Source organism: Delphinus delphis, chromosome 6 (assembly GCF_949987515.2).
Source record: "Delphinus delphis chromosome 6, mDelDel1.2, whole genome shotgun sequence".
Classification (NCBI taxonomy): domain Eukaryota; kingdom Metazoa; phylum Chordata; class Mammalia; order Artiodactyla; family Delphinidae; genus Delphinus; species Delphinus delphis.
In genome coordinates, this window is record NC_082688.1 from 88,267,838 (window position 1) to 88,293,952 (window position 26,115).

The 26,115-nt window shown below is 39.9% G+C and overlaps 1 protein-coding gene across 3 annotated transcripts in view; it reads right to left on the minus strand.

The window, feature by feature from the left end:
• ZNF169 (zinc finger protein 169) overlaps window positions 1-25,317 on the minus strand; it is a 49,669-nt gene extending 24,352 nt beyond the window's left edge. For 2 of the 3 annotated variants that reach the window (XM_069540791.1, XM_069540790.1), the window contains exon 1: window positions 12,018-12,424. In XM_069540791.1, the coding sequence (XP_069396892.1) occupies window positions 12,018-12,074 (57 nt within the window). In that variant the 5' untranslated portion in view covers window positions 12,075-12,424. Of the gene's footprint in view, window positions 1-12,017; window positions 12,425-12,465; window positions 12,554-25,253 lie in introns of those variants that run through there. The other variant, XM_069540792.1, reaches the window with a different exon arrangement.
• Between the last annotated feature and the right edge of the window lie 798 nt (window positions 25,318-26,115).

Sequence of the window (26,115 nt, forward strand, 5' to 3'; positions counted from 1 at the left end):
CTTTTTCAATTGAATAGTTTTGGCATCCTTGTCAAAAATCAATTGATCATACGTAAGAGGAATATTCTTCTGGGCTCTCAGTTCTATTCCACTGATCTATATGTTTATACTTATGGCAGTATAACACTGTTTTGCCGCTGTTTGTAGCTTGGAGCTAAGTATTGAAATCAAGCAGAGTGAGTCCTCCAACTTTCTTTTCCTTTTACAAGATTGTTTTGACTATTCAGGGTCCTATGAGATTCCAAATGAATTTTAGGATAGGTTTTTCTATTTATGTAAAACATGAATGGTACTTTGATAGGGACTGTATTGAATCCATAGATCACTTTGGATATTACTGTCATCTTAGCAATATTGTCTTCCAATCCATAGCATGGGAAGTCTTTCCATTTATTTAGGTCTCCTTTAATTTCAGCAATGTTTTGCACTTTTCAGTGAACAAGGCTTTTGCCTGCTTGGTTTATTACTGAATATTTTATTATTTTTGATGCTATTGTAAGTGGGATTTTAAAAAATATTTGCTGTTTGAATAGTTCTTTGAAAACGTACATAAATACAACTGACTTTTGTGTGTTGATTTTGTGTCCTGAAACTTCGCTGAATTCATTTTTAGCTCTAACAATTTTTTTTGTGGATTCTAGGGTTGTATAGATTTGAGATAATGTCTGGAGGAAAGAAATAATTTTACTTCTGTTTGAATGTGGATGCCGTTTCTTTTTCTGCCTAATTATTCTGGCTAGAACTGCCAGTACTATGTTGAACAGAAGTGGCAAAAGCTGACATCCTCATCTTGTACTGTTTTTCAGGGAAAAGCTTTCAGTCTTTCACCATAAAGAACATTAGTGTGGATTTTTCATATAAGGCCTTTATCACGTTGAAGAAGTTTTCATCTATTCCTAGTTTACTGAATGTTTTTACCATGAAAGGGTACTGAATTTTGTCAAGTGCTTTTTCGTCATCAATTGAAATGATCATGCAGTTTTTATCCTTCATTCTCTGAATGAAGTATATTACAGGATTTTAATATTTTGAAACATCATTGTAAATCTCACTTGGTCATGAGTTACAGCATTTTGGTGAGGATTTTTGCCCCTATATTCATAAGGGATATTAGCCTGTAGTTTTCTTTTCTTGTAGTGTCTTTGTCTGAGACCTCTGTAGTCAGAGCAATGTGTCACAGAATGAGACAGAAAGTGTCCTCTCCAGTATTTTGGAATAGTTTGAGAAAGATTTGTGTTAACTCTTCTTTATCTATTTAGTAGAATTAACAAGTGAAACCATCTCATTGTGAGCTTTTCTCTATTGGGAGGTTTTTTAAATGACTGCTCCAATATCCTCACTAGTTATAGATCTATCCATAATTTCTATTCTTTCCTGAGTCAGTTGAGATAAACTGTGCATGTCTCAAAATTTGTCCATTTCACCTTGGGTAGCAAATTTGTTGGCATACAGCTGTTAATAGTATTCCCTTATAATCCTCTATATTTTTAAAAAATTGATAATAAAGTTTCCAATTTCATTTCTGATTTGAGTAACTTGAGTCTTTTTTGGTTAGTCAATTTAGATAAAGGTTTGTCAATTTTGTTAATCTTTTTAAGGAACCAACTTTAGGTTTTGTTGATTTCTCTATCATTTTTCTATTCTCTATTTTGTCTTTGCTCTTTTATTATTTCCTGCCTTCTGCTAGCCTGAGTTTAGTTGGTGCTTCTTTTTCTAGTTACATAGGTTATACAGTTAGGTTATTAATTTGAGTTTTCCCTTAATACATGCATTTACAGCTATAAATTTCCCTCTAAGCACTGTTTTCACCATATTCCATAAGTTTTGGTATGTCATGTTTTCATTTCCATTTGTCTCCCAAAGTATTTTCTACTTTGTGATTTTTCTTCTTGACACATTAGTTGTTTAAGAGTGTCCTACTTAGTTTCCACATATTTGTGAATTTTCCAAAGTTCTGTTATTCATTTCTAGTTTCATTCCATTGTGAACAGAAAAGTTACTTTGTAAGATTTCAATCATTTCAAACTTAAGACTTACCTGTGGCCTAACGTATGGTCTATCCTGGAGAACATTCCACGTGCGCTTGAGTGGAATATATATTTTGCTGTTGTTGGGTGGTGTGTTCTGTACATATGTTAGGTGAAACTGATTTACAGTGTAGTTCAAGTTCTATATTTCCTTGTTGATCTCCTGTCTGCCTGCCCTATGCAGTATAGAAAGCTGAGTATTGAAGTCACCAACCATTATTGCAGACCTATTTTTCTCTCAATTCTGTCCATTTTTACTCCATATATTTTCGGACTATATTGCTATGTTATGTTTATATTTATAATTGCTATATATTATTTCTGTAGTGAACCTTTTATAAATATGTCTTTCTTCATTTTATTATCTTTTCCTAATTTAAAATCTGTTTTGTCTCATGATACAGCCATCCCAACTCTCTTTTGATTACTATTTGTATGAAATATATTTTTTCATCCTTTTACTTTCAACCTCTTTATGTCCATATTATCTAAAGTGAGTCTCTTGTAGGCAGTGTATGTATAGATCTTGGGTTTTTTTTTAAATCCAAACTGCTAACCTAGGCCTCTTGATTGGGGAGTTTATTCAATTTATATTTAATGTGATTACTGAAAAGGAAGGATTTACTTTTGCCATTTAGCCTTTTGTTTTCTGTGTATATCTTTTGTTCCCCAGTTCCTCCATTACTGCCTTTTAAAATATTTATTGATTTTTTTCTTGTATTTTTTTCACTTTTATCATTTCTTTCATTTTCTGTATATTTTTAAGTATTTTCTTAGTGGTTACCATGTTAACATGTTAAGCTTGTAAAAATCTACTAACTTAGTTTCAATAGTATACAAACACTCTGCTCCTATACTTTTCCATCCCTCTCCCCTTATTTTGTAATTGTCCAAGATTACATCTTTATACAGTGTATGCCCATTAACATAGATGTATATTTTTTGTGTTTGCCTGAAATCATACAGAAAAAGCAGAAGTTATAAACCAAACAAAAAGCACAATAATACTGGCTTTTATACAAGCCTCTGTACTAGTGTTCACTTTTCTTTCTTATGGTTTAGAGTTACTATCTAGTGTCCTTTTCAAATCAGCTTGAATGTTTTGGTTTGGTTTGGTTTGGTTTTGGGGTTTTTGTAGAGCAGGTCTACTGTTAATGAGCTCTCTCAGATTTTATCTGGTAACATCTTAATTTCTCCCTCATTCTTCAAGAATAATTTGCCAGATATAGAATTCTTAGTTGACAGTTTTTCTTCCAAGACTTAAAGTGTGTTATGTCTCTGACTGGTGGCCTCCATGGTTTCTGGTGAGAAATTGGCTGTTAATCTATCTGAGGGTCCCTTGTAGGTAACAAACAACTTCTCACTTGCTGCTTTCAAAATTCTGTCTTTGGGTTTTGACAATTTGGTGTGGATCTTTTTGAGTTTATCCTATTTGGAGTCTGTTGAGTGTCAGGGATATATAGATTTGTTCTTTTATCAAATTTGGGAAGTTTCTGGATATTATTTCTTGAAATTTTCTCTCTCCCCTTTCCTTCTGCAATTCCCATTATGTGTATGTAAGTAAACCTGATGGTGTCACACAGGTTTTTCAAGCTAATCTTTTCTTTCTGTTCCTCACAATGGGTAACCTCAGTTGAAATATTTCCAAGTGTACAGATTTAATTTTACCTGTTTAAATATGCTGTTGAACCCCTTTAATGAATTTTTCCCTTCAGTTATTGTACTTTGCAGCTCCAAGATTCCTATATGGTTCCCTTCTATAATTTCTCTTTATTGATAATCTCTATTGGTTCAAACATTGTTGACATATTTGTTGACCTAGTTCCTTTCGTTCCATGTCCATGGTTTTCTTTAGCTCTTTATGCATATTTAAGATAGTTGATTTAAAGTCTTTGTGCTGGGGCTTCCTCATGGATACTTGGTAGGCAGGCAGTTTAAAATGCCACAGTACTCTCCTGCCACAAACTAAGGAGCTTCTTTCTTCACCAAATCTTCCAGTTTTGACTAGATTCCAAAGTTGTATAAAAGTTAATTCTGACAGTTTCTGGCAGCCCATTAGTTGCTTTTGAGCAGGTACGATCATAGATTTCCCTTACTCTGTCATGTTTCATATCACAAAGTTTTTTTTTAAATTGTATGATTCCATTTATATGAAATATCCACAACAGTTAAAACCACAGAGACACAAGAGGGTTAGTGGTTGTCAGTATCTGGGAAGAGGAGCAAATAGGGAGTGATTGCTTAATGATAAAAATGCTGGAACTAGATAGAGGGGATGGTTGCACAACACTGTGAATGTACTAAATGCCACTGAATTGTACATATTAAAATGGCTAACTGGGCTTCCCTGGTGGTGCAGTGGTTGAGAGTCCACCTGCTGATGCAGGGGACATGGGTTCGTGCCCCGGTCCAGGAAGATCCCACATGCCGTGGAGCGGCTGGGCCCGTGAGCCATGGCCGCTGAGCCTGCACGTCCGGAGCCTCTGCTCCGCAACGGGAGAGGCCACAACAGTGAGAGGCCTGCATAACACAAACAAAAACAAAAACAAACAAAACAAAAAAAACGGCTAACTTTATGTTATGTGAATTTCACATCAACAAAAAATTTTGAAGTCACTTTTGAGGAGATGTGTTTCCAAGGGCACTTTCCACATCCTAGTAGATGGCCCAGACTAATACTTTCAACAAATTGGAAAGAGATTATTCACAGGGCTCTCATGATCTTACATACACTGAATATCATCAGAATCTTCCTCATGTTCCTTACACTTCCTGGTGTCAACACTCTGATGTGGAGTCAGGCTCCATATGGGCTTAGCACATTGAAGTTTCCTACATGTCACTTGTATCTATGGCCTTTCTCCCTCTATCAGTCTTCTTGACATTGAACAAATCCAGAGTTTCACATTCACTGTATTTAAGGGTTCTCTCCACCCCTGTGAATTTTTACTTGTGTACTCTCTGATGCTTGTGAATTTTGACTAAAGGTTTTTCCACACTCATAACATTTGTGGGGTGCTATGGACTAAACTGTGTCCTCTCAAAATTCATGTTGACCCTTTATTCTCAATGTGTCTATATGTGGAGATATGGCATGCAAGGGATAAGGTTAAATGAGGTCAGAAAGGTAGGGCCCTGATAGGGTTGGTACTTTATAAGAAGAGACCAGAGCTTACTCTCTTTCTGATGCTGCTGTGTGAGCACACAGCAAGAAGGCAGCAGTATGAAAGCCAGGAAGAGAGCCCTCACCAGGAACCAAATCAGCCAGTACCCTAATTTTAACTTCCCAGCTTTGAAAACTGTGAGAAATAAATTTCTGTTGTTTAAGTCACCAGTCGATGGTATTTTGTTATGGCAGCCCTAGCAGACTAATACAGATTTTGGTACTGACAGTGGGGTGCTGCCGTAACAAATTCCTAAAACTGTGGACATGGCTTTGAAACTGTATGATGGGTAGAGATTGGAAGAATTTTGTGGTGCATGCTAGAAAAATCTGAGATTGACATGAAGGGACTGTTGGTAGAAATACAGACATTAAAGGTGATTTTTATGAGGGCTCAGAAAGAGAAGAGCTGAAAAGAAAAGTTCCACCTTCTTAGAGAATACATAAATAATCATGAAAAAAATGACGGCAGAAATATAGATGTTAAAGGACATTTGGTGATGTCTCAGATGGAAATGAGGAACAGGTTACTGGAAACTGGAGGAAAGGTGATCCTTGCTATAAAGTGGCAAAGAACTCGAGTGAACTGTGTTCTAGTGTTCTGTGGAAGGTTGAACTTGTGAGTAATGAGACTGGATATTTAACCGAGATTTCAAAGCAGTGTTAAAGGAGTGGCTTGGTTCCTCCTGACTACTTATGGTAAAATGTAAAAGAAGAGAGATGAAGTGAAGAAGGAATTGTTAAGTAAAAATGAACCCATACTGAAGATTGGAAAATTCTTAACTTATCTACATTGTAAAAAAAAGAGAGAGAAAACTTGTTCTGAGGAGAACACTGAGGGCATGTCTGAACAATTTGATAAGGTAATTAGTATGGGTGTGAACCATGAATTTAATCAGCCATCTCAGCAGAAGCCAGGAAGAGATGGACGTATACCCACAAAAACACTGCAGCTGGCACTAAAGTAGGCACAGAAAATGGGATGAAACAGGAAGAGTGTGAATCTGCCTTATCCTTCAAGGAAAGAGAGGCTATTCGTAAGTTGTCAGGGCTGCTAATCCCACCACAGGCCCAGGGGGCAAGGCTGCCACTCCTTGCTTACAGCAGGGCCCTCTCAGAAAGCCACAGAGGCAGGGTCACCCCTCTGGGCCAAAGGGGTACTGCCAATCCAGTGGGCCTGGAGAGTAGAACATCAAACCAGAGGGTTATTCTCCAGCCTTAGGATCTAATACAATTTACCTTGCTAGGTTTGGACTTATTTAGAATCCTTCACCCTATCTTCCTTCTGATTTCTCCCTTTTAGAATGGGAATGTGTATCCTACTCCTGTCCATCATTTTATTTTGCAAGTACATAACTTGCCTGGTTTCACAGGTTCACAACTGGAGAGGAATTTTACCTTAGGGAAATGGTACCTTTACTCATGTCTCACCTGTATCTGATTTAGATATTTAGATGAGACTTTGGGCTTTAAAGTTGATACTGGTATGAGTTAAGATCTGGGGGGCCGTTAAAATGAAATACTGTATGTTCATGTCAGAAGGACATGAATTTTGAAGGGCCGGGTGTGGAATGCCATAGAGTGAATGGTGTCCCACAAAATTGTGTTGAAGCCTTAACCCCAATTTGGTTGTATTTAGAGATGGGGCCTCTAAGGAAGTATTGAGGCTAAGTGAGGTCATAAGGGTGGGGCCCTGATCCAATAGGAATGGTGCCTCATAAAAGGAAGAGATACCAGAACTCTGTCTCTGCCATATGAACACACAGCAAGAAGCCAGCCACCTACAAGCCAGGAATAATCCTCACCAGGAACTGAATTGGCTGCACCTGGATCTTACATTTTCCAGCCCCCAGAACTGTGATAAAATAAAATTTCTGTTGTTTAGGTCACCTAGTGTGTGATACTCTTTTATGGCAGCCCTAGCAGTGTAATACAGAGAGTTTCTCTCCAGTATAAACTTCCTGATGCTGAATAAGATTTGCAATTTGACAAAAGGCTTTCCCACACTTATCACATCCATAGAGTTTCTCACCAGTGGGGATTCTGTGGTGGTAATGATGGTAGAAGCTCTGGCTGAAGCACTCCCTATAGTACTACATTTGTATGGCTTTTTTCCCATGCTGTAACTTCTTTGGTGCTGGCCAAGTTGTGAGTTCAAACAGAAGCCCCTCCCACATTTATCACATCTGTAGGGCTTCTCTCTGAAGTAGATTCTTTGGTGTTGGGTTAGATATAAGCTATAGATAAAGGATTTCCCACACACCTTACACTCATAGGGCTTCTCCCTATGAGTTTGTAAGTTTGCCTATGTGGAACAAGGTATGAGTTCTAACTAAAGGCTATCTATCTCACACTTAACAGATTTTTAAGTTTCTCTCCCAAATGGATGCTCTGGTGCTGAAAGAGATTTGAGATGGATTTAAATCCTTTCTTTTCCTACACTGTTACATCCATAGGGTTTCTCTCCAGTGTGAAATCTCTAATGCTGAAGATTAGAATTTTGACTGAAGCTTTTCAAATATTCAGTATACTTGTAATGTTTCTCTCCAGTATGAATCCTCTGATAGTAAGTTTTGAGCTTTCAATGAAGCATTTACTTCCATTATCACACACATAGGGTTTCTCAACAAAATGAATTTTCTGATGTTGCCCGAGTTCATAATTGAATCTGAAGCCTCTGCCATAAATGACACAATTGTGGGTTCTTCTTCCTGAAGTATCACTCTCCGTGTAGGAAAGTCTGAGTTTAGACTGACGTTGCTCCTACACTCATCAAATCCCTTGGTTCTTGTTCCTGAAGAATTTGGGGAGGCATGGTCACTTGCTAGAAATACAAGAGAATTCCTCAGGGAGGGTCTTGAAGGAATCTAACCTGAGCCAATGTTACAAGCTTTCCCCAAACCAGGCTCCCAAGGACCATGCCTCAAGACCATCCCCAGTACCAAGAAGGAACCATTATCTGAGATTTCTTCTCTCACAAAATAAGATGGTTTATCTCCATCTTTATTGCAGAATTGCCTGTTTTGATTTAGGTTGTATACATGAATTTTCTCCTATTCAACATTAGTCCACTGAAGGCAGAGCCTATGATGTTTCTGTCCTGAAGTTCTTTCTGATTAGGCAAAGGAGATCTTGCTTTTGGGCGCAATGTGCCTGATACCAAAGTAATTCAGATAAAGTCCAGAGTGGCTCATCAGCTGATTGGCGAGCTAGCACTGTGGCCACATGTAGCTGCCTCTATCCCAGTCTAAGAAAGCCAGCAGGTGATGGCTCTGGGGTGTTCATTCCAGTCACTTTCCAACTGCTAATCCTTGTAACCTCATCAGCAAATCACAGACCATGAGCTTCCCCAACAAGGAACAGAAAGTCAAGTGAGAGAGAGAATATGGGGGCCCAATCAGCAATACTCTGTCTTCCTCTCAGTCCCTCTGGGGACACTGCATGGGTCTCCAAGTTGGATGTCAGGGGTGGGGCTAGCACAGAGACCCTAGCCCCAGAAGTGGTGGAGGGCACTGCTAGAGGGCTGGCAAGGGAGAACTACCCAGGTTAGCCTCCCACAAGCTTTGATATGTTGTATTTCCATCATCACTCTGTTCTAATTTCTCTTACAATTTCTTCTTTGATGTAAGGATTAGTAAACAGTGTGTTGTTTAATTTCCAATATTTTAAATTTATATTATTGTTGACTTCTAATACAATTCTCTTGAGTCATAGAATATACTTTGTATTCTTTAAATCTTTTTAAATTTATTAAGACTTCCTTTATAGACCCCTCATGTAGTCTGTCTTGGTGAGCATACCAAATGTACTTGAAAAGAATGTGTATTCTACAGTTGTAGGGTGCAGTGTTCTATAATTATCAACCAGGATAACACAGTTGCTGATTTTCTTCAGATCATCTATGTCTTTACTAATTTTTTACCTAGTTGTTCTATCAATTACTCAAAAGGGGGCCTTTTTCTCCCTTTAAGTCTGACAATTATTTTGAAGCTTTGTTATTTTGAACAGTTATATACACACATAACTCTTATGTCCTCCTGATGAAGTGACTCCTTTATCATTCCGAAATGGTCTTCTTTCCCTCTGTCTTGAAGTTGATTTTATCTGATAGCTGATAGCGAGTGCTATGTTTTCCTTTCCTCATTGGGCATAGTTAATGTAGAGACTTTAAAGTCCTTGTCTGATAATTTCATCCACAGGGTGAATTATGGTATGTAAACTATATATCAAAAAAATTAAAATTTAAAAGATGAGTAAGATTCAGAATAGTTGAGGAAAAAGCAGAGGGCTAAGAATCAAGATGAGGCATGTAGGGAGGAAGGGAACACAGATGCCATGAGCAGGAGAGGGAGAAGGCCTATGATATAGGTAGGGTAAAACATCTGGCAGGAGGGAAAGGTAAGCTAGTGGTAGAACAGAGAGCAGAGGTGTTAGAGCATCTTGTGGATGGTTTTGAAAGCAGACAAAAGAACACAGATACTCTACTATAGAGTTGTAGCTCATATGATTTAAAACACTCATGTCTCTTCACTTGGCCATATTTTGTGGTAAGTCCAAAATTCATTTCATGAACAAAATTTCCTACAGAAATAGGTTCTCAAACATTGAGAACAGGTTAAATTTCCAATGACTGAGAAACAGTGGGATGGAATAGTGAAAATCTGTGAATATTTTTAACCTGTAGAGTCATTGATTTCAATATGAATGTTTGTGGTTTCTTCACTTTAAAGGTATGACAGTGGGGTAGTCACTAGTTTTAATACACTACAATTTTATCATTAAAATCAGATGCACATAGACCAAAAATATTAATTAAATTCAAGTGATAGGAATAATTGAAATGTCTATCAATAGATAAATGAATAAACAAAATGTCTCATAGCCATACAATGGAATACTATTCAACCTTAAAGCAGAATGAAATATTACTGATTTGGGCTACAATGTGGATGAATCTTGAAAATATTACGCTAAGTGAAAGAAAACAGACACAAAAGACCACATATTATATGAGTCCAATTATTTGAAACATCCAGAACAACCAAATCTATAAAAATAGATTAGTGGTTGTAAAGAGCTGGGGGAGGGGAGAATGGGGAGTGACTCCTAATGCGTGCAGGGTTTCTTTGGGGTGGGGGTGGGCCTGAAAACATTATGGAATTAGATAGTGGTGAATGTTGCACAACTTTGTGAATATATTAAAATCTACTGAATTGTACTCTTTAAAAGGGCAAATTTTATTGGAAATGAATTATATGTCAATGAAAACTTTTCAAAATATTTAATTCCAGTGATTGGTAAACCCCTAAAAAAGCTGGAAGTCTTATAAGAATGGAGGCTGTGCTACAGGTAACACTGTAAACCATCAAAGGCTCCTGCACACAGCAGACATTCAAAAAAATTTTTTGAGATTAAATAAAAGAGTGCTAATTTCCTACTAGTTAATAGCCTCTAGGTACAACCCCTTCTATGTCACAACTCTAATGCATATTCCAATTTCTCCTCTCAGGTAAAAGCCCTTAGGAAAAAATGCCTAAATGTCATGATGTATATATAGGTCAGAAATTTCTATATAATTCAGAACTGACACATAACAAAGTACCTGAAAATGCAATTTAAAGAACCCTAAAATATATAATTTCTATGCCTCAAATAACAAACGTAAAAACAAACAAACCCCTTTGTTCTTTTGTACTTTCAAAGTAAGTTAAGATTGGGTCCATTTATGAAACAGCTATGTTATAAGTGTCTTACATTTGCAGGTACGGAAACTTCATCTTAAAAAACAAACCTACTCAGATGCTCATGCCCTGGAATCAATTTTTCATGAATGAATAAAAGAAAAAATGTATACTGAGAAATGTTGATCATAGATAGGATAAGGTTCAGGGTGTGCTAAGGATCCCACAGGAAGTGGCAGAATAGGGACAGGAAAAGTAATGTTCCATTTTGGCCAAGAATGCTTCTCTATTAACATCAGAAATGGTAAAGTGAAACACACAAAAGAAAAGCCCCCCACCCCCACCCCGGGAACATTCTGAATTGCATGCACTACATAAAACATTTTCTCTCAAAGGTATAAAAGATTTGACAACTGAGGGACATACAGCCCTCAACGATATCTGATAACATCAAAACCAATCATTTTTAACTGATACAGTAACAGACAAATATCCACTATATGAGCTCAGTATTAAGATCAAGTTCAGATCTTACAAAAAAATTCTACACTTGTCATATTTTTAGGACAGGCAAAGCAAAACTTAATTAGCCCAACTGACACTATTTTTGGTAATTGATATAATCAGCATAAGCATCCCACCTGGCATCTGTTTAGGTGGTCAGTAAATGTTAACTCCGTTTGATTACGTCATGTTCACAATATGCCTAGTCTCAGGGATTAGAAAATCTTCCCTTCAGGACATACATTCATTCGATTACCATTTATGGCAAATTCCTTCTCAGAATCCTTCAAAACCGAACTTGTTCCAGGTTCAAGTCCACACTCCTCAGCCTGGCTTTCAGGATTCTGGCTGAACTACTTCCATCCAGGCTCAGAGGGGATGAAAGCAAAGCCTTCAGGGGCAAGGCAAGTAATGAATGAATCAGGCACCTCAGCCATGGGGTTAAGGGGCACAAGGGGGTGTGACTACACCATGGAGATGCCATTTGGCTCCAGCTACTTGTCATACACACCAAGAGTGTGGACTCAGGACTTAGGTGTAATCTTCCAGTTTTTAAGCATGGAAAACCCAAATATAAAGCATGGGGTCAGCAAACTAAATCTACCCACGAATCACCAGCAGACAGCAGATCAGCATCCTCACCTCTAAACAGAGAAAAATGATGTGACGAAAGGCCACTGACTGCTCCAAGCTTCCCATATGATGAGGGACAGTCTGCAGGTCACCTGCTCTCTGAGACGTGCTAGGCTTCCAGCCACATTCCCACAAGAATGCATTCCCTCAGCTCTTCAACTTGCCAAATCCGTCAGGGGCAGCTCAGGCAGCTTCTTCCTTGAAAGCCTTCCTTCACTTTTTTAGGCCTTGGGAGTCACTGGGCACATAAGCATGATTGTGTTTTAACTGTGTTGATAACACTTTACTACTTGATGAATGCATAGGTCATGAATGGAGCAGAGGAGTCTGAGAAAAGGCTCCAGGTAAGATGAACCACACCTCCAAGATCAGGGCTAGGTACCAACAAGGCAGCTCCAAGACAAGAAAAGGCAATGGGTCCATCCTGCAAGAGCTAGGAAGAAATTTCAGGACTCACCTCATCCCTGGTTGTCAGGAGCCCTGGGGCCATATTCTTGGTCTGCTGAGTGCTCTTCCTAGACAAGAGTCAAGTTGCAGAGGCAGAGCTGGGGAAAGAGAAGAGAAGTGAGGGGGTGCTTGGGAGAAGTACCCTTCTATCCAGCCTCCAAGTTCAGCATAGGCAAGAAGGAGGTAAGGAAGGCAGGTTGCAGAGGGCATCAGAGCCATCCATTCTTAACCAGTGTCCTGTAAGTAAGGCTCCCAGAGCTGGGCCAGCAGCAGGTTTAGTCCCAATCTCCAGTTGGGAAATGAAGTCCACAGCCCCAGCAGCTGGATGAGACTCTATTAAGTCACTGTGTGGACTCTATTAAGAGGAAAGGGCCTCATAGTGCCCAGAGATGAGCATTCACATTGAGAAATAAAGTGACCTATCATAGTGAAAATAGAAGCTCCCCATCCACATCAGCCCTGAGGCCAAAGGACAAGGCCTAGGAAATTCAAAACAGAAAGACCACTACAGCTCAGGACAGAATGTAGATTTGGGGGACAGGGAGACTTGAAGCACGGTAGAAGCCATAACCTGGCTGCACCTTCCCCTTCACATATATACCTAAGATTTGAAATGTGACTTGAAATTTAAGAATGGGCAGTCATAAAATACCTTAGGTCTTCAACAAGTCAATTTCATGACAAATTTTTTTTTTTTTTTTTTTTTTGCGGTATGTGGGCCTCTCACTGTTGTGGCCTCTCCCGTTGTGGAGCACAGGCTCCGGACGTGCAGGCTCAGTGGCCATGGCCCACAGGCCCAGCCGCTCCACGGCATGTGGGATCTTCCCAGACCGGGGCACGAACCCGTGTCCCCTGCATCGGCAGGCGGACTCTCAACCACTGCACCACCAGGGAAGCCCCCATGACAAAATTTTTAAGAGGAGAGATTGTCCTTAATGCAAATCCACTTAAGAGATAAACCATTCTTCAGATGTCATCTATTAGCCTTGACTGACTAGTCTGCACAAATGAACTGAAGAACATTTTGGGGACTATGAAGGCCAATTCAAATGAACTGGGTATTAGATGATGTTAGATAATTATTGTGAATATTGTTAGGTAGGATCATGATATTCTGGATATAGAGAAAAACAAGTCACAATTAGAAATGATGCTGAAGTACTGAGGGTGAACTGACATAATTTGCAATTTTTAAAAAATATGAAGGTTTCAACAAGTTAATAGCATAAAAAGAGGGAGGTCTTATGGAATAAAAGGAAGACTTAAGTGACACAGCAATCAAATACAATGTGTGGACCTTGTTATAGGAACACTGATAAGATATTAGATGACATTAAAGAATCAGTATTAATTTTGTTAGGATTAGGCTAAAAATGGGCTGTGCTGATACTCTCTGCAAATAATTGTGGCTATATAATAAAAAGTGCAAAATCTACAACTAACATCGTATTTAATGCTAAGAAACTAGATGCTATCCACTAAGATCAAAAACAAGGCAAGAATGTCACCTTTCACCACTCCTATTCAACACCATCCTGGAATTCCAAGCTAATGTAAGACGATAAGAAAGGGAAATAAAAGGTATACTGATTGGGAAGGAAGAAATAAAACTGTCTTTGTCCGCAGATGACCTGATTGTCTATGCAGAAAATCCCAAAGAATCAACAAGAAATTTCGAGAGCAAGTGATATATCAAAGCTGCAGGATACAAGGTAAAAATCAGCTGCTTTCCTATACCAGCCATGAACAGATGGATTTTGAAATCAACAACATTAGCAACCAGAAAAATGAAATACTTAGGTATAAATCTTTTTAAATTTTTCATATAAGATCTATATGAGGAAAACTACAAAACTCTGCTGAAAAAAAATCAAAGATCTAACAAAATGGATAGTCCATATTATGGATAGGGAGACCTGATATTGTTAAGATGTCAGTTCTTCCCAACTTGATCTATACATTCAATCCATTAAAATCCCAGCAAGTTACTTTGAAGATATCAACAAGCTGGTTCTAAAGTTTATACAGAAAGGCAAGGGCCCAGAAGAGCCAACACAATACTGAAGAACAACAAAGTCAGAAGACTGACGTGACCAGATTTTGCAACTTACTATAAAGCTACAGGAATTAAGAAAGTGTGGTATTGGCAAAAAATAAATTTAAAAAATAGACAAATGGATCAATGGAACAGAATAGAGAGCATAGAAATAGACTCACATAAATAAAGTCAACTGAGCAAGGAAAATTTAATGGAGAAAGGACTATCTTTTCAATAAATGGCAGTACTGGAACAATTGAACATCCACATACACAGACCTTATACCTTCCACAAAAATTAACTCAAAATGGATAGTAGGGACTTCCCTCGTGGAGCAGTGGTTAAGAATCCTCCTGCCAATGCAGGAGACACAGGTTTGAGCCCTGGTCTAGGAAGATCCCACATGCTGCGGAGCAACTAAGCCCGTGCACCACAACTACTGAGTCTGCGCTCCAGAGCCCGCAAGCCACAACTACTGAGCCTGCGTGCCACAACTACTGAAGCCTGTGTGCCTAGAGCCTGTGCTCCAGAACAAGAGAAGCCACTACCATAAGAAGCCTGCATACTGCAACGAAGACCCAACACAGCCATTAATTAATTAATTAATTGATTGATTTTTTAAAAATGGATAGCAGAGCTAAAGGTAAAATATGAAACTATAAAACTCCTAGAAAATAACATGGGAGAAAATTTAGGTGACCAGGGACTTGGCAGTGTCTCTTCAGATATAACACCAAAAATACAACCAATGAAAGAAAAATATTGATAAGGTGGATTCTGTTAGGATTAGAAGACTTCTGTTTCGCAAAAGATACTGGCAAGAAAATAAAAAGTCAAGTCATAGATTGGAAAAAATACATGAAGGAAAAAAATGACAGAGTGGAAAAGAAAACAATCATAATCACAGTTAAAAAAAACTTGATACACCTCTCAGTAAATGAAAAAGCAAACTAACAGTAAAGAAGAAAAACAGAAGGTTTAAAAAATACTATCAGGCAGTATTGATCAAATTGACATTTATAGAATGCTAAACCCTGCAAGTGTAAAAGGGGCACAAAGAATATTAACCAAGGAAAATGAAATTCCAAGGCATATAAAACAAGTCACCAATTTCAAAGGACTGAAACTTAAAAAGAGTATGTTCTTTGCCCAAGATGGAATTAAAGTAGGAATCAGTAAAGCAACGCTGGTCTAAAGGAGATACGGATGAAAGAAAAAATTCCATGGGACATTTAGAAATACTTTTAACTGCATGATTCTAATAAACACAACATATCGAAACATATGACAACTAACTAAATTTGTGATATAGATCTATTACAGGTGTATTGTGTCCCCTATGAAATTCATATGTGAATTCATAACCTCCAGTGCCTTAGAATGTGATTGTATTTTTAGATAGGTCTTCAAAGAGGTAATTAGGTTAAAATGGCATTATTAGGGTGGGCCCTAATCCAATATAACTGGTGTCCTTATAAGAGGAAATTTGAACACAGACAGGTCCAGAGGGAAGCCCATGTAAACAGGGAGAAGACAGCCAGCTACAAGCCAAAGAAGGGCCTCAGAAGAAACCAACACTGCCAACACCTTGATCTTTAACTTCTAGCCTCCAGAATTGAGAGAAAATCAATCTCTGTCGTTTAAGCCACCCAGTTTGTGGTGCATTATTATGGCAATTCTAGCAATAAACACAGCAGCTAAGGCAGTTCTTAAAGGGAAACTTATAGCTTTAAATGAATACACCAGAAAAGTTTTAATTTAAAGAAACAACTCCAGCTCCCACCTTAAGACGCTAGGAAATGAAAAGGAAAAAAAAATAGAAAATAATAAAGAGGAAAAAATATCAATGAAATATAAATGAAACTCCAAAGAAAATTAAAAAGCCAAAGGTTGATTATTTGCAAATATTAAAATTGCAAAACCCCAGGCCTGAAACTATAAAACTCCTAGAAGGAAACATAAGGGAGAAGCTTCATGACATTGGAATAGGCAATAATTTCTTGGATATAACACGAAAAGCACAAGCAACAAAAGCAAAAATAAACAAATGAGACTACATTAAACTTAAAAACTTCTGTGCAGCAAGGGGAACAAACAACAAAGTGAAAAGGCAATTTATGGAATGAGAGAAAATCGATGCAAACCATGTATCAGATAAAGGGTTAATATCCCGAATATATAAAGAACTCCAGCTCACTAACAAAAAACATATATCCAGATTAAAAAGTGGACTAAGGACTTAAATAAACAGCATATGGCCAACAGCATATGAAAAGACACTAAGCATTACAAATTATCAGGGAAATACAAATCAATACCACAATGAGATAGCACCTCTACCCATTAAAATGGCCATTATTTAAAAAAACAACACACACACACAGACAAAATAACAAGTTTTGGCAAGGATGTGGAGAAACTGAAACCCTAGTGCACTGTATAGACACTGTGGAAAACACTATGAAGGTTCTTTGACTTGAATGGAATTGAATAAGAAATCAGTAACAATAAATTATCTAAAAAAATCCCAAATAGCTGGAAATTAATTAGAGATTGGGCAGAAAAAAACTGGACTATCAAACATAGAAAACTCTCTTGATGATTTCCATTCTAAAGGAGAACACAGAGATGAAGTAATAACTGAAGGAGGAAATGATAAGCCTTCTCTGCTCAAAACCGTGCAGTGGGTCCCAATGACCACACAAAAAGGTCCACACCTATTATCTTGGCACCCACGGTCTACCCCAATAATAGCCTAACCCTCTTTTCTACTTGAGTTTCCATCAGTCCTCCTACAAACCTTTCCAGGCAGAAAGGACAAACCCTCATATCCTCACAGTTGGGTGCCAATCAGTGACCCATGAGGAGCAGACAAGGTGCCCGTCCCTCAAAGCACCATCTCAAAACCAGTGGGACAAACAGGATATACCATGCAAGCCCTGGAGTCCTCACGTATAAGGTGCTCTGGGGCTAAAGGGAACAATAGGAGTAATTCTGCCAGAGAACATTCAGAAATCTTTGCACTGGAGAAACATCTGAGCTACTTAGATAACAAGAGTGAATTTGTGAAGCATAAAGGCATGAAGGAAGAGATTGGTTCAAGATGGCAGAGTAGAAGGACATGCTCTTGCTCCCTCTTGTGAGAGCACTGGAATCACAACTAACTGCTGAACAATCATTGACAGGAAGACACTGGGACTCACCAAAAAAGATACCCCACATCCAAAGACAAGGAGAAGCCACAATGAGACAGTAGGAGAGGCGCAATCACAAAAAAATCAAATCCCATAACTGCTGGGTGGGTAACTCACAAACTGGAGAACACTTATGCCACAGAAGTCCACCCACTGGAGTGAAGGTTCTGAGCCCCAAGTCAGGTTTCCCAAGCTGGGGGTCCAGCAACGGGAGGAGGAATTCCTAGAGAATCAGACTTTGAAGGCTAGCGGGATTTGATTGCAGGACTTCGACAAGACTGGGGGAAACAGAAACTCCACTCTTACAGGGCACACACAAAGCAGTGTGCTCATTGGGACCCAGGGGAAGGAGCAGTGACCCCATAGGAGAATGAACCAGACCTACCTGCTAGTGTTAGAGGGCCTCCTGCAGAGGCAGGCAGTGGCTGTGTCTCACCATGAGGACAAGGACACTGGCAGCAGAAGTTCTCGGAAGTACTGCTTGGCATGAGCCCTCCCAGAGTCCGCCATTAGCCCCACCAAAGAGCCCAGGTAGGCTCCAGTGTTGGGTTGACTCAGGCCAAACAACCAACAGGGAGGGAACCCAGACCCACCCATCAGCAGACAAGTGGATTAAAGTTTTACTGAGCTCTACCCACCAGAGCAACAGCCAGCTCTACCCACCACCAGTCCCTCCCATCAGGAAACCTTCACAAGCCTCTTAGATAGCCTCATCCACCAGAGGGCAGACAGCAGAAGCAATAAGAACTACAATCCTGCAGCCTGTGGAACAAAAACCATATTCACAGAAAGACAGACAAGATGAAAAGGCAGAGGGCTATGTACCAGATGAAGGAACAAGATAAAACCCCAGAAAAACAACTGAATGAAGTGGAGATAGGCAACCATCCAGAAAAAGAATTCAGAATAATGAGAGTGAAGATTTAATTAATATTTATAGGACATTCCATCCAAAAACTGCAGATTACACTTTCTTCTCAAGTGCACACGAAACATTCTCCAGGACAGATCACATCTTGGGTCACAAATCACACCTCAGTAAATTTAAGAAAACTGAAATCATATCAAGTATCTTTTCTGACCACAACACTATGAGATTAGAAATCAATTACAGGGAAAAAAACGTAAAAAACACAAATACATGGAGGCTAAACAATACGTTACAAAATAACCAAGATATCACTGAAGAAATCAAAGAGGAAATCAAAAAATACCTATAGACAAATGACAATGAAAACACGACGATCCAAAACCTATGGGATGTAGCAAAAGCAGTTCTAAGAGGTAAGTTTTTAGTGATACAAGCCTACCTCAAGAAACAAGAAAAATCTCAACAAACGTTCTAAACTTACACCTAAAGGAACTAGAGAAAGAACAAACAAAACCCAAAGTTAGTAGAAGGAAAGAAATCATAAAGGTCAGAGCAGAAATAAATAGAAACAAAGAAAACAATAGCAAAGATCAATAAAACTAAAAGCTGGTTCTTTGAGAAGAGAAACAAAATTGATAAACCATTGGCCAGACTCTTCAAGAAAAAGAGGGAGAGGACTCAAATCAATAAAATTAGAAAAGAAAAAGGAGAAGTTACAACAGATACCACAGAAATACAAAGCATCCTAAGAGACTACTACAAGCAACTCTCTGCCAGTGAAATAGACAACCCGGAAGAAATGGACAAATTCTTAAAAAAGCACAACCTTCCAAGACTGAACCAGGAAGAATTAGAAAATATGAACAGACCAATCACAAGTAATGAAATTGAAACTGTCATTAAAAATCTTCCAACAAACAAAATGCAGGACCAGATGGCTTCACAGGTGAATTCTATCAAACATTTAGAGAAGAGCTAACACCCATCCTTCTCAAACTCTTCCAAAAAAATTGCAGAGGAAGGAACATTCCCAAACTCATCCTATGAGGGCACCATCACCCTGACACCAAAAAGAGACAAAGACACTACAAAAAAAGAAAATTACAGACCAATATCACTGATGAATATAGATGCAAAAATCCTCAACAAAATACTAGCAAACAGAATCCAACAACACATTAAAAGGATCATACACCATGATCAAGTGGGATTTATCCCAGGGATGCAAGGATTCTTCAATATATGCAAATCAATCAATGTGATACACCATATTAACAAATTGAAGAAGAAAAACCGTATGATTATCTCAATAGATTCAGAAAAAGCTTATGACAAAATTCAACACCCATTTATGATAAAAACTCTCCAGAAAGTGGGCATAGAGGGAACCTACCGCAACATAATAAAGCCCATATATGACAAACCCACAGCAAACACCATTCTCAATGGTGAAAAACTGAAAGCATTTCTTCTAATATCAGGAACAAGACAAGGATGTCCACTGTCACCACTATTATTCAACATAGTTTTGGAAGTCCTAGCCACGGCAATCAGAGAAGAAAAGGAAATAAAAGGAATACAAATTGGAAAAGAAGGAGTGAAACTGTCACTGTTTGCAGATGACATGATACTATACATAGAGAATCCTCAAGATGCTACCAGAAAACTACTAGAGCTAATCAATGAATTTGGTAAAGTTGCAGGATACAAAATTAATGCACAGAAATCTCTTGCATTCCTATACACTAATGATGAAAAATCTTAAAGAGAAATTAAGGAAACACTCTCATTTGCCACTGCAACAAAAAGAATAAAATACCTAGGAATAAACCTACCTAGGGAGACAAAAGACCTGTATGCAGAAAACTATAAGACACTGATGAAAGAAAATAAAGACGATACAAACACATGGAGAGATATACCATGTTCTTGGATTGGAAGAATCAATATTGTGAAAATGACTCTACTACCCAAAGCAATCTACAGAATCAATGCAATCCCTATCAAATTACCAATGGCATTTTTTACAGAACTGGAACAAAAAATATTAAAATTTGTATGGAGACACAAAAGACCCCGAATAGCCAAAGCAGTCTTGAGGGAAAAAAAACAGAACTGGAGGAATCAGACTCCCTGACTTCAGACTATACTACAAAGCTACAGTCATCAAGACAATATGGTACTGGCACAAAAACAGAAATACAGATCAATGGAACAGGATAGAAAGCCCAGAGATAAACTCATGCACCTATGGCCAACTGATCTATGAAAAAGGAGGCAAGGATATACAATGGAGAAAAGACAGTCTCTTCAATAAGTGGTGCTGGGAAAACTGGACAGCTACATGTAAAAGAATGAAATTAGGACACTCCCTAACACCATACACAAAAATAAACTCAAAATGGATTAAAGACCTAAATGTAAGACCGGACACTATAAAACTCTTAGAGGAAAACATAGGAAGAACACTCTTTGACATAAATCACAGCAAGATATTTTTTGACCCACCTCCTAGAGTAATGGAAATAAAAACAAAAATAAGCAAATGGGACCTAATGAAACTTAAAAGCTTTTTCAAAGCAAAAGAAACTACAAACAAGATGAAAAGACAACCCTCAGAATGGGAAAAAGTACTTGCAAATGAATCAACGGACAAAGGATTAATCTCCAAAACATATAAACAGCTCATGCAGCTCAATATTAAAAAAACAAATAACCCAATCCAAAAATGGGCAGAAGACCTAAATAGACATTTCTCCAAGGAAGACATACAGATGGCCAAGAAGCACATGAAAAGCTGCTCAACATCACTTATTAGAGAAATGCAAATCAAAACTATAGTGAGGTATCACCTCACACCAGTTAGAATGGGCATCATCAGAAAATCTACAAATAGCAAATGCTGGAGAGGGTGTGGAGAAAAGGGAGCCCTCCTGCACTGTTGGCGGGAATGTAAACTGATACAGCCACTATGGAGAACAGTATGGAGGTTCCTTAAAAAACTAAAAATAGAATTACCATATGACCCAGCAATCTCACTACTGGGCATATACCCAGAGAAAACCATAATTCAAAAAGACACACGCACCACAATGTTCATTGCAGCACTATTTACGATAGCCAGGTCATGGAAGCAACCTATGTGCCCATCGACAGACGAATGGATAAAGAATATGCAGTACATATATACAATGGAATATTACTCAGTCATAAAAAGGAATGAAATTGGGTCATTTGTAGAGACGTGGATGGATCTAGAGACTGTCATACAGAGTGAAGTAAGTCAGAAAGAGAAAAACAAATATCGTATAGTAACACATATATGTGGAACCTAGAAAAATGGTACAGATGAACCAGTTAGCAGGGCAGAAATTGAGACACAGATGTAGAGAACAAACGTATGGACACCAAGGGGGGAAAGTGGTGGGGGTGGTGGTGGTAGTGGTATGAATTGGGAGATTGGGATTGACATATATACACTAATATGTTTAAAATTGATAACTACTAAGAACCTGTTATATAAAAAAAATAAATAAAATAAAATTCAAAAATAAAGGCATGAAGGAATACAACTGCATGGAATAGAATATATTCCCATATGACTGTAAGACAGAGTCCAAATCAGTGTGAAGAGTAAAGGATAATTCTGGAAAGGTGGGTTGGGGGGGCAATTCAGAATTGATAATCATCACCACAACTCACTTTTCCCTGAGCACTCACTGTGCGCCAGGCACCCTAACCACTCCAGAAGCACAGGCGCACTTCCACCTCACAACAACCCTGACATTGCTATCAACCCCATTTTACAGATAAGGAAAAAGGAGGCACATAGAACAGAAGCAATATCCAAGGTCACAGAGTCAATAGGTGGTGGAGGCTAAGAGTCCAGCTTCAGAGCCCAAAGGGCGGGTCCTTTTTTAACAGACAAACTAGAACATGGGGAAAGACAAATTATGCTGAGCTAACACAAAGGTGAGGGGAGAGGAGAAAGGGAAGAATTGACAGGATTTAACAGCTCATCAGATTAGTGAGAAAATCTGTGAAACACAAGGAGGCAGGAAGAACGCTGAGGTCAAGGAGCAAGTGCCCAGAGGTGGACTCCTGCTATTAACAAAGATCAGCAAGGCAAGAGTGGGTATAAAGAAAGGGGAAGGGGGGATTCAGAAGACAGAATTCCAGATATTTCCCTGTTCATGCCTCTTAACTGGGTTAAGAGAGTAGGATTTAAACTGTAGAAAGGCATTTTGAGACAAATGGGGTAAATGAACACAGGCTGAATATTAGATGACATTAAGGAATTATGGTTAATTTTGTTGGGTGTGCCATTTGGTATAAAGGTTATTTTCTATAAAGTCCTTATTCAAAAACGATGCACACTGAAGTATTTACAGGTAAAATACCTGGGATTTGCTGCAAAATACTACAACAGAGAAAACTAAAAGAAAGAGAAGAACAGAATGTTAACAACTGCTGAAGCTGAGTGAGAGGTACAAAGATGCTCTATCAGTATTCTCACTACTTTTGGCTGCATTTGTAAAATTTTCATAATAAACTTTAAGTGTAATAACTCCATCTCCTTCTATACCCCCAAAAAAGGAAAGGAGAAAAAACTTTATGGGGGTGGGGGTAGGGGTGGGTGGTATGTGGACTTCAAACACTGGTCTGATTCCAGCCTTCTGCTGGTGTCATTAATGTCACCATTACTGTTAGGGGCTGAGACCAATGATCAGGAGAAAATGAACATATATTTTATCTTTATCAGCATTAGATGTATGAGACAAACGTGAAAAATAGAGCAGCTCCTTTTAAATTTTCATTAAAACTTTGAAAGTTTTAATAGCTCCAAAGTAAAAGTTACTTAATCCTCTACTACACCATTTCCCTCTCTAGAAAATGAGAATTCAACTACCTAATGTGCAAGGTGACTGAGAAAATAAAATATGGCAGTGAATAGAAAGCACACTGCCAACACAGGTCTACTGCTAACAAAACAGTACTTTTCACCATCGTTGTTTTGGCAGCACTCTAAGGCCCTGAGAATACAACAGTGTGAATGTATATGGAGAGAAACAATGCAGGACAATGCAGGAGCAACTCCGGAGAAGATAGAAAGCCCTGAATGAGGGCACAGGAATGTGCCCCTTCAAGAACAAGCCTGGCTTCCTGGGAGACCACCTGCAGCTGTGCCGCAAAGGGATTATGACTTTGGCATAGGATATCAAGGACACACCCTCCATTATGACCAAAGACAAGAACACAACAAGGAAGTGGTACCCATCTGAGGCAGGGCTGCCAGGCCCCTAGGAGTTCCCTCCTCCCTAACGGGCAGTCCCCTCTGGATGTGAGGGAGCAGAGTGCTCCAGGGCAAACCTGGTACAACAGAAGTGGTTCTGGCCTCAGGATTCTCTCCCAGCACAGAGAGCAGGCTGGAAACCCCCAAGCCTGCAGATGGCTTCACTAAAGTAAGGTATCAGAACCAGGTATGGAAGGGAAGGACAATACGCGGGACAGAATCAGGGTATGGGTTTTAGAATAAGCCTTCTCTCATGTCATGCTGATGTCCAGCATGACATTAATCTTCTATGTGCCTATGGGGGTTATTGAACCCTATTGAAATGAACGTCATATTAGCATGTACCAGACACCCGTTTTCCCCTTTCCACACTCCCAACAGCCCCAGGAGGTTCAGTACCTTGCTTAAAGTGACTATGAGAAAGAGGCAGACCTGGATTTGAACTCTCTCTATGGAGGGCGGGGCTCCCACAGCAGGCCTGGGATAGGCCCCGAGGGAAAGGCAATGCCCAAAGAGATGCACACCTGAGGTTGCAGATTTGGAAGAGAAAGATAGGGCTCTCATTCGTAAGTGGTGAATCTGAGCGATGAATCCAGGAGACCTCACGGCTACTTCTGTGTATATTTACAACGTTTTCATAATGCAAAATTTAAAATAAAACTTAAGTCTGGACGTCTTACCACCCACTCCTCTCTTCCATCCCCAGTAATTCAGGGAGTCAGCCACCAGCCCCCTGGGGGTTGAGGAAAGTTCCCTGCCCCGTGGGCTGCACTCCACTTGCTCCACCCCAAGCTCCTGGAACAGCCCCAGCGCCGCAGGAGCCAGACAACTTCTGGAGTCGTAGATCTGGGCACAAGGACGCCCCACACAAACCCGGGGATGTCTGACTCCCACCAGGCCCTTCCAACTCCCCCAGGAGCCTGCGGGCCCCGATGCCGCTGACCCAAGTCGTCCTCCCCACCCCAATCAAGGCAAGTCTGGGTGTTTGCCCAGGCCAGTCCTTCCCCCAAAATCCGGGACATCGAGGCCAAGCGGCGCCTCCATCACCATGGTTGGCACCACCCAGCCGCGCTCCCCAATTAAGACCCAGGAAGGATGCCCGAGCCGCGCGCCCCAGCAGTGGAGACGTCTGCTCCGGGCGAGGGGTACTTATGTCCTCCAAATCACCTGCACCAGTCCAGACCCCTCCAGGACAGGACGCTGGCTCCCCAGCACCGCCGGACAGCACGAGACCCGAGACCCAGCCCACAACCCCTACTAGGCGGACTGCGTCCGACCCCGTCCGGAAAACAATCAAACCTCAAGGAACCCGCGGACAGGGCAGACCAACCCCGCCTGCCCTCGCCAAGGTTTCCCAACCCTCTATCCCCGGGACTCAGCGGCCATGGTCGGGCTTGCTCACCATGAGCTTTAAAAGATGGTCACAATGTCCAGAAATACAACAGCGCGAAGCGGAAGTGCGATACCCACAATACCTCTGGGAGGGACTACAATACCCAAAATGCTCAGAGGGCTCCGAAGCTCAAGATCGTACTCGCCAGATCACCGGTGGCCGCGGGACTACATTACCCACAATGCGCCGGGGGCACGGGCACATTTCCCCACTGGACCCAGTTGTTGAGCTCCAGTACGCCTCCCTTCTGCTCCGCTGGAACCCGCGCTCAAGAAACATAATTACAGCCACTTGGGCTCTGGGAGAAATTGTGGAAAATTAGATAAGTAAAGTCTAGTAAAGTGACTTTCAGGTGCATTAGAAGGGTGGTTCAGGTGAGCACTAAAATCTTTCCTTTTTAACTTGTGGGGTCCTCTTAGTTTTTAGTCACCTGGGTGTGTACTTGTCCTCCATACTGCAGATTCACCCTAGTGTTTTTATATTTAAATAACAGCGCGTAATGAATGAACTTCTAAAATATGCCAAAGATCCTGGCATTTTTCTTTCTCTTTTATTTTGCGGTACGCGGGTCTCTCACTGTTGTGGCCTCTCCCGTTGCGGAGCACAGGCTCCAGACGCACAGGCCCAGCGGCCGTGGCTCACGGGCCCAGCCGCTCCGCGGCACGTGGGATCTTCCCGGAGCGGGGCACGAACCCGTGTCCCCTGCATCGGCAGGCGGACTCTCAACCACTGCGCCACCAGGGAAACCCTATTTTTCTTTTTCAAAGAGGAAAAATTCTGAAGTTTATTAAAAATAATAACAATCAGAAGAAAAAATGAGGAAAAACTAAGCATGAAGACATTTAAAGCTACAGTAACTAAAATTAAAATT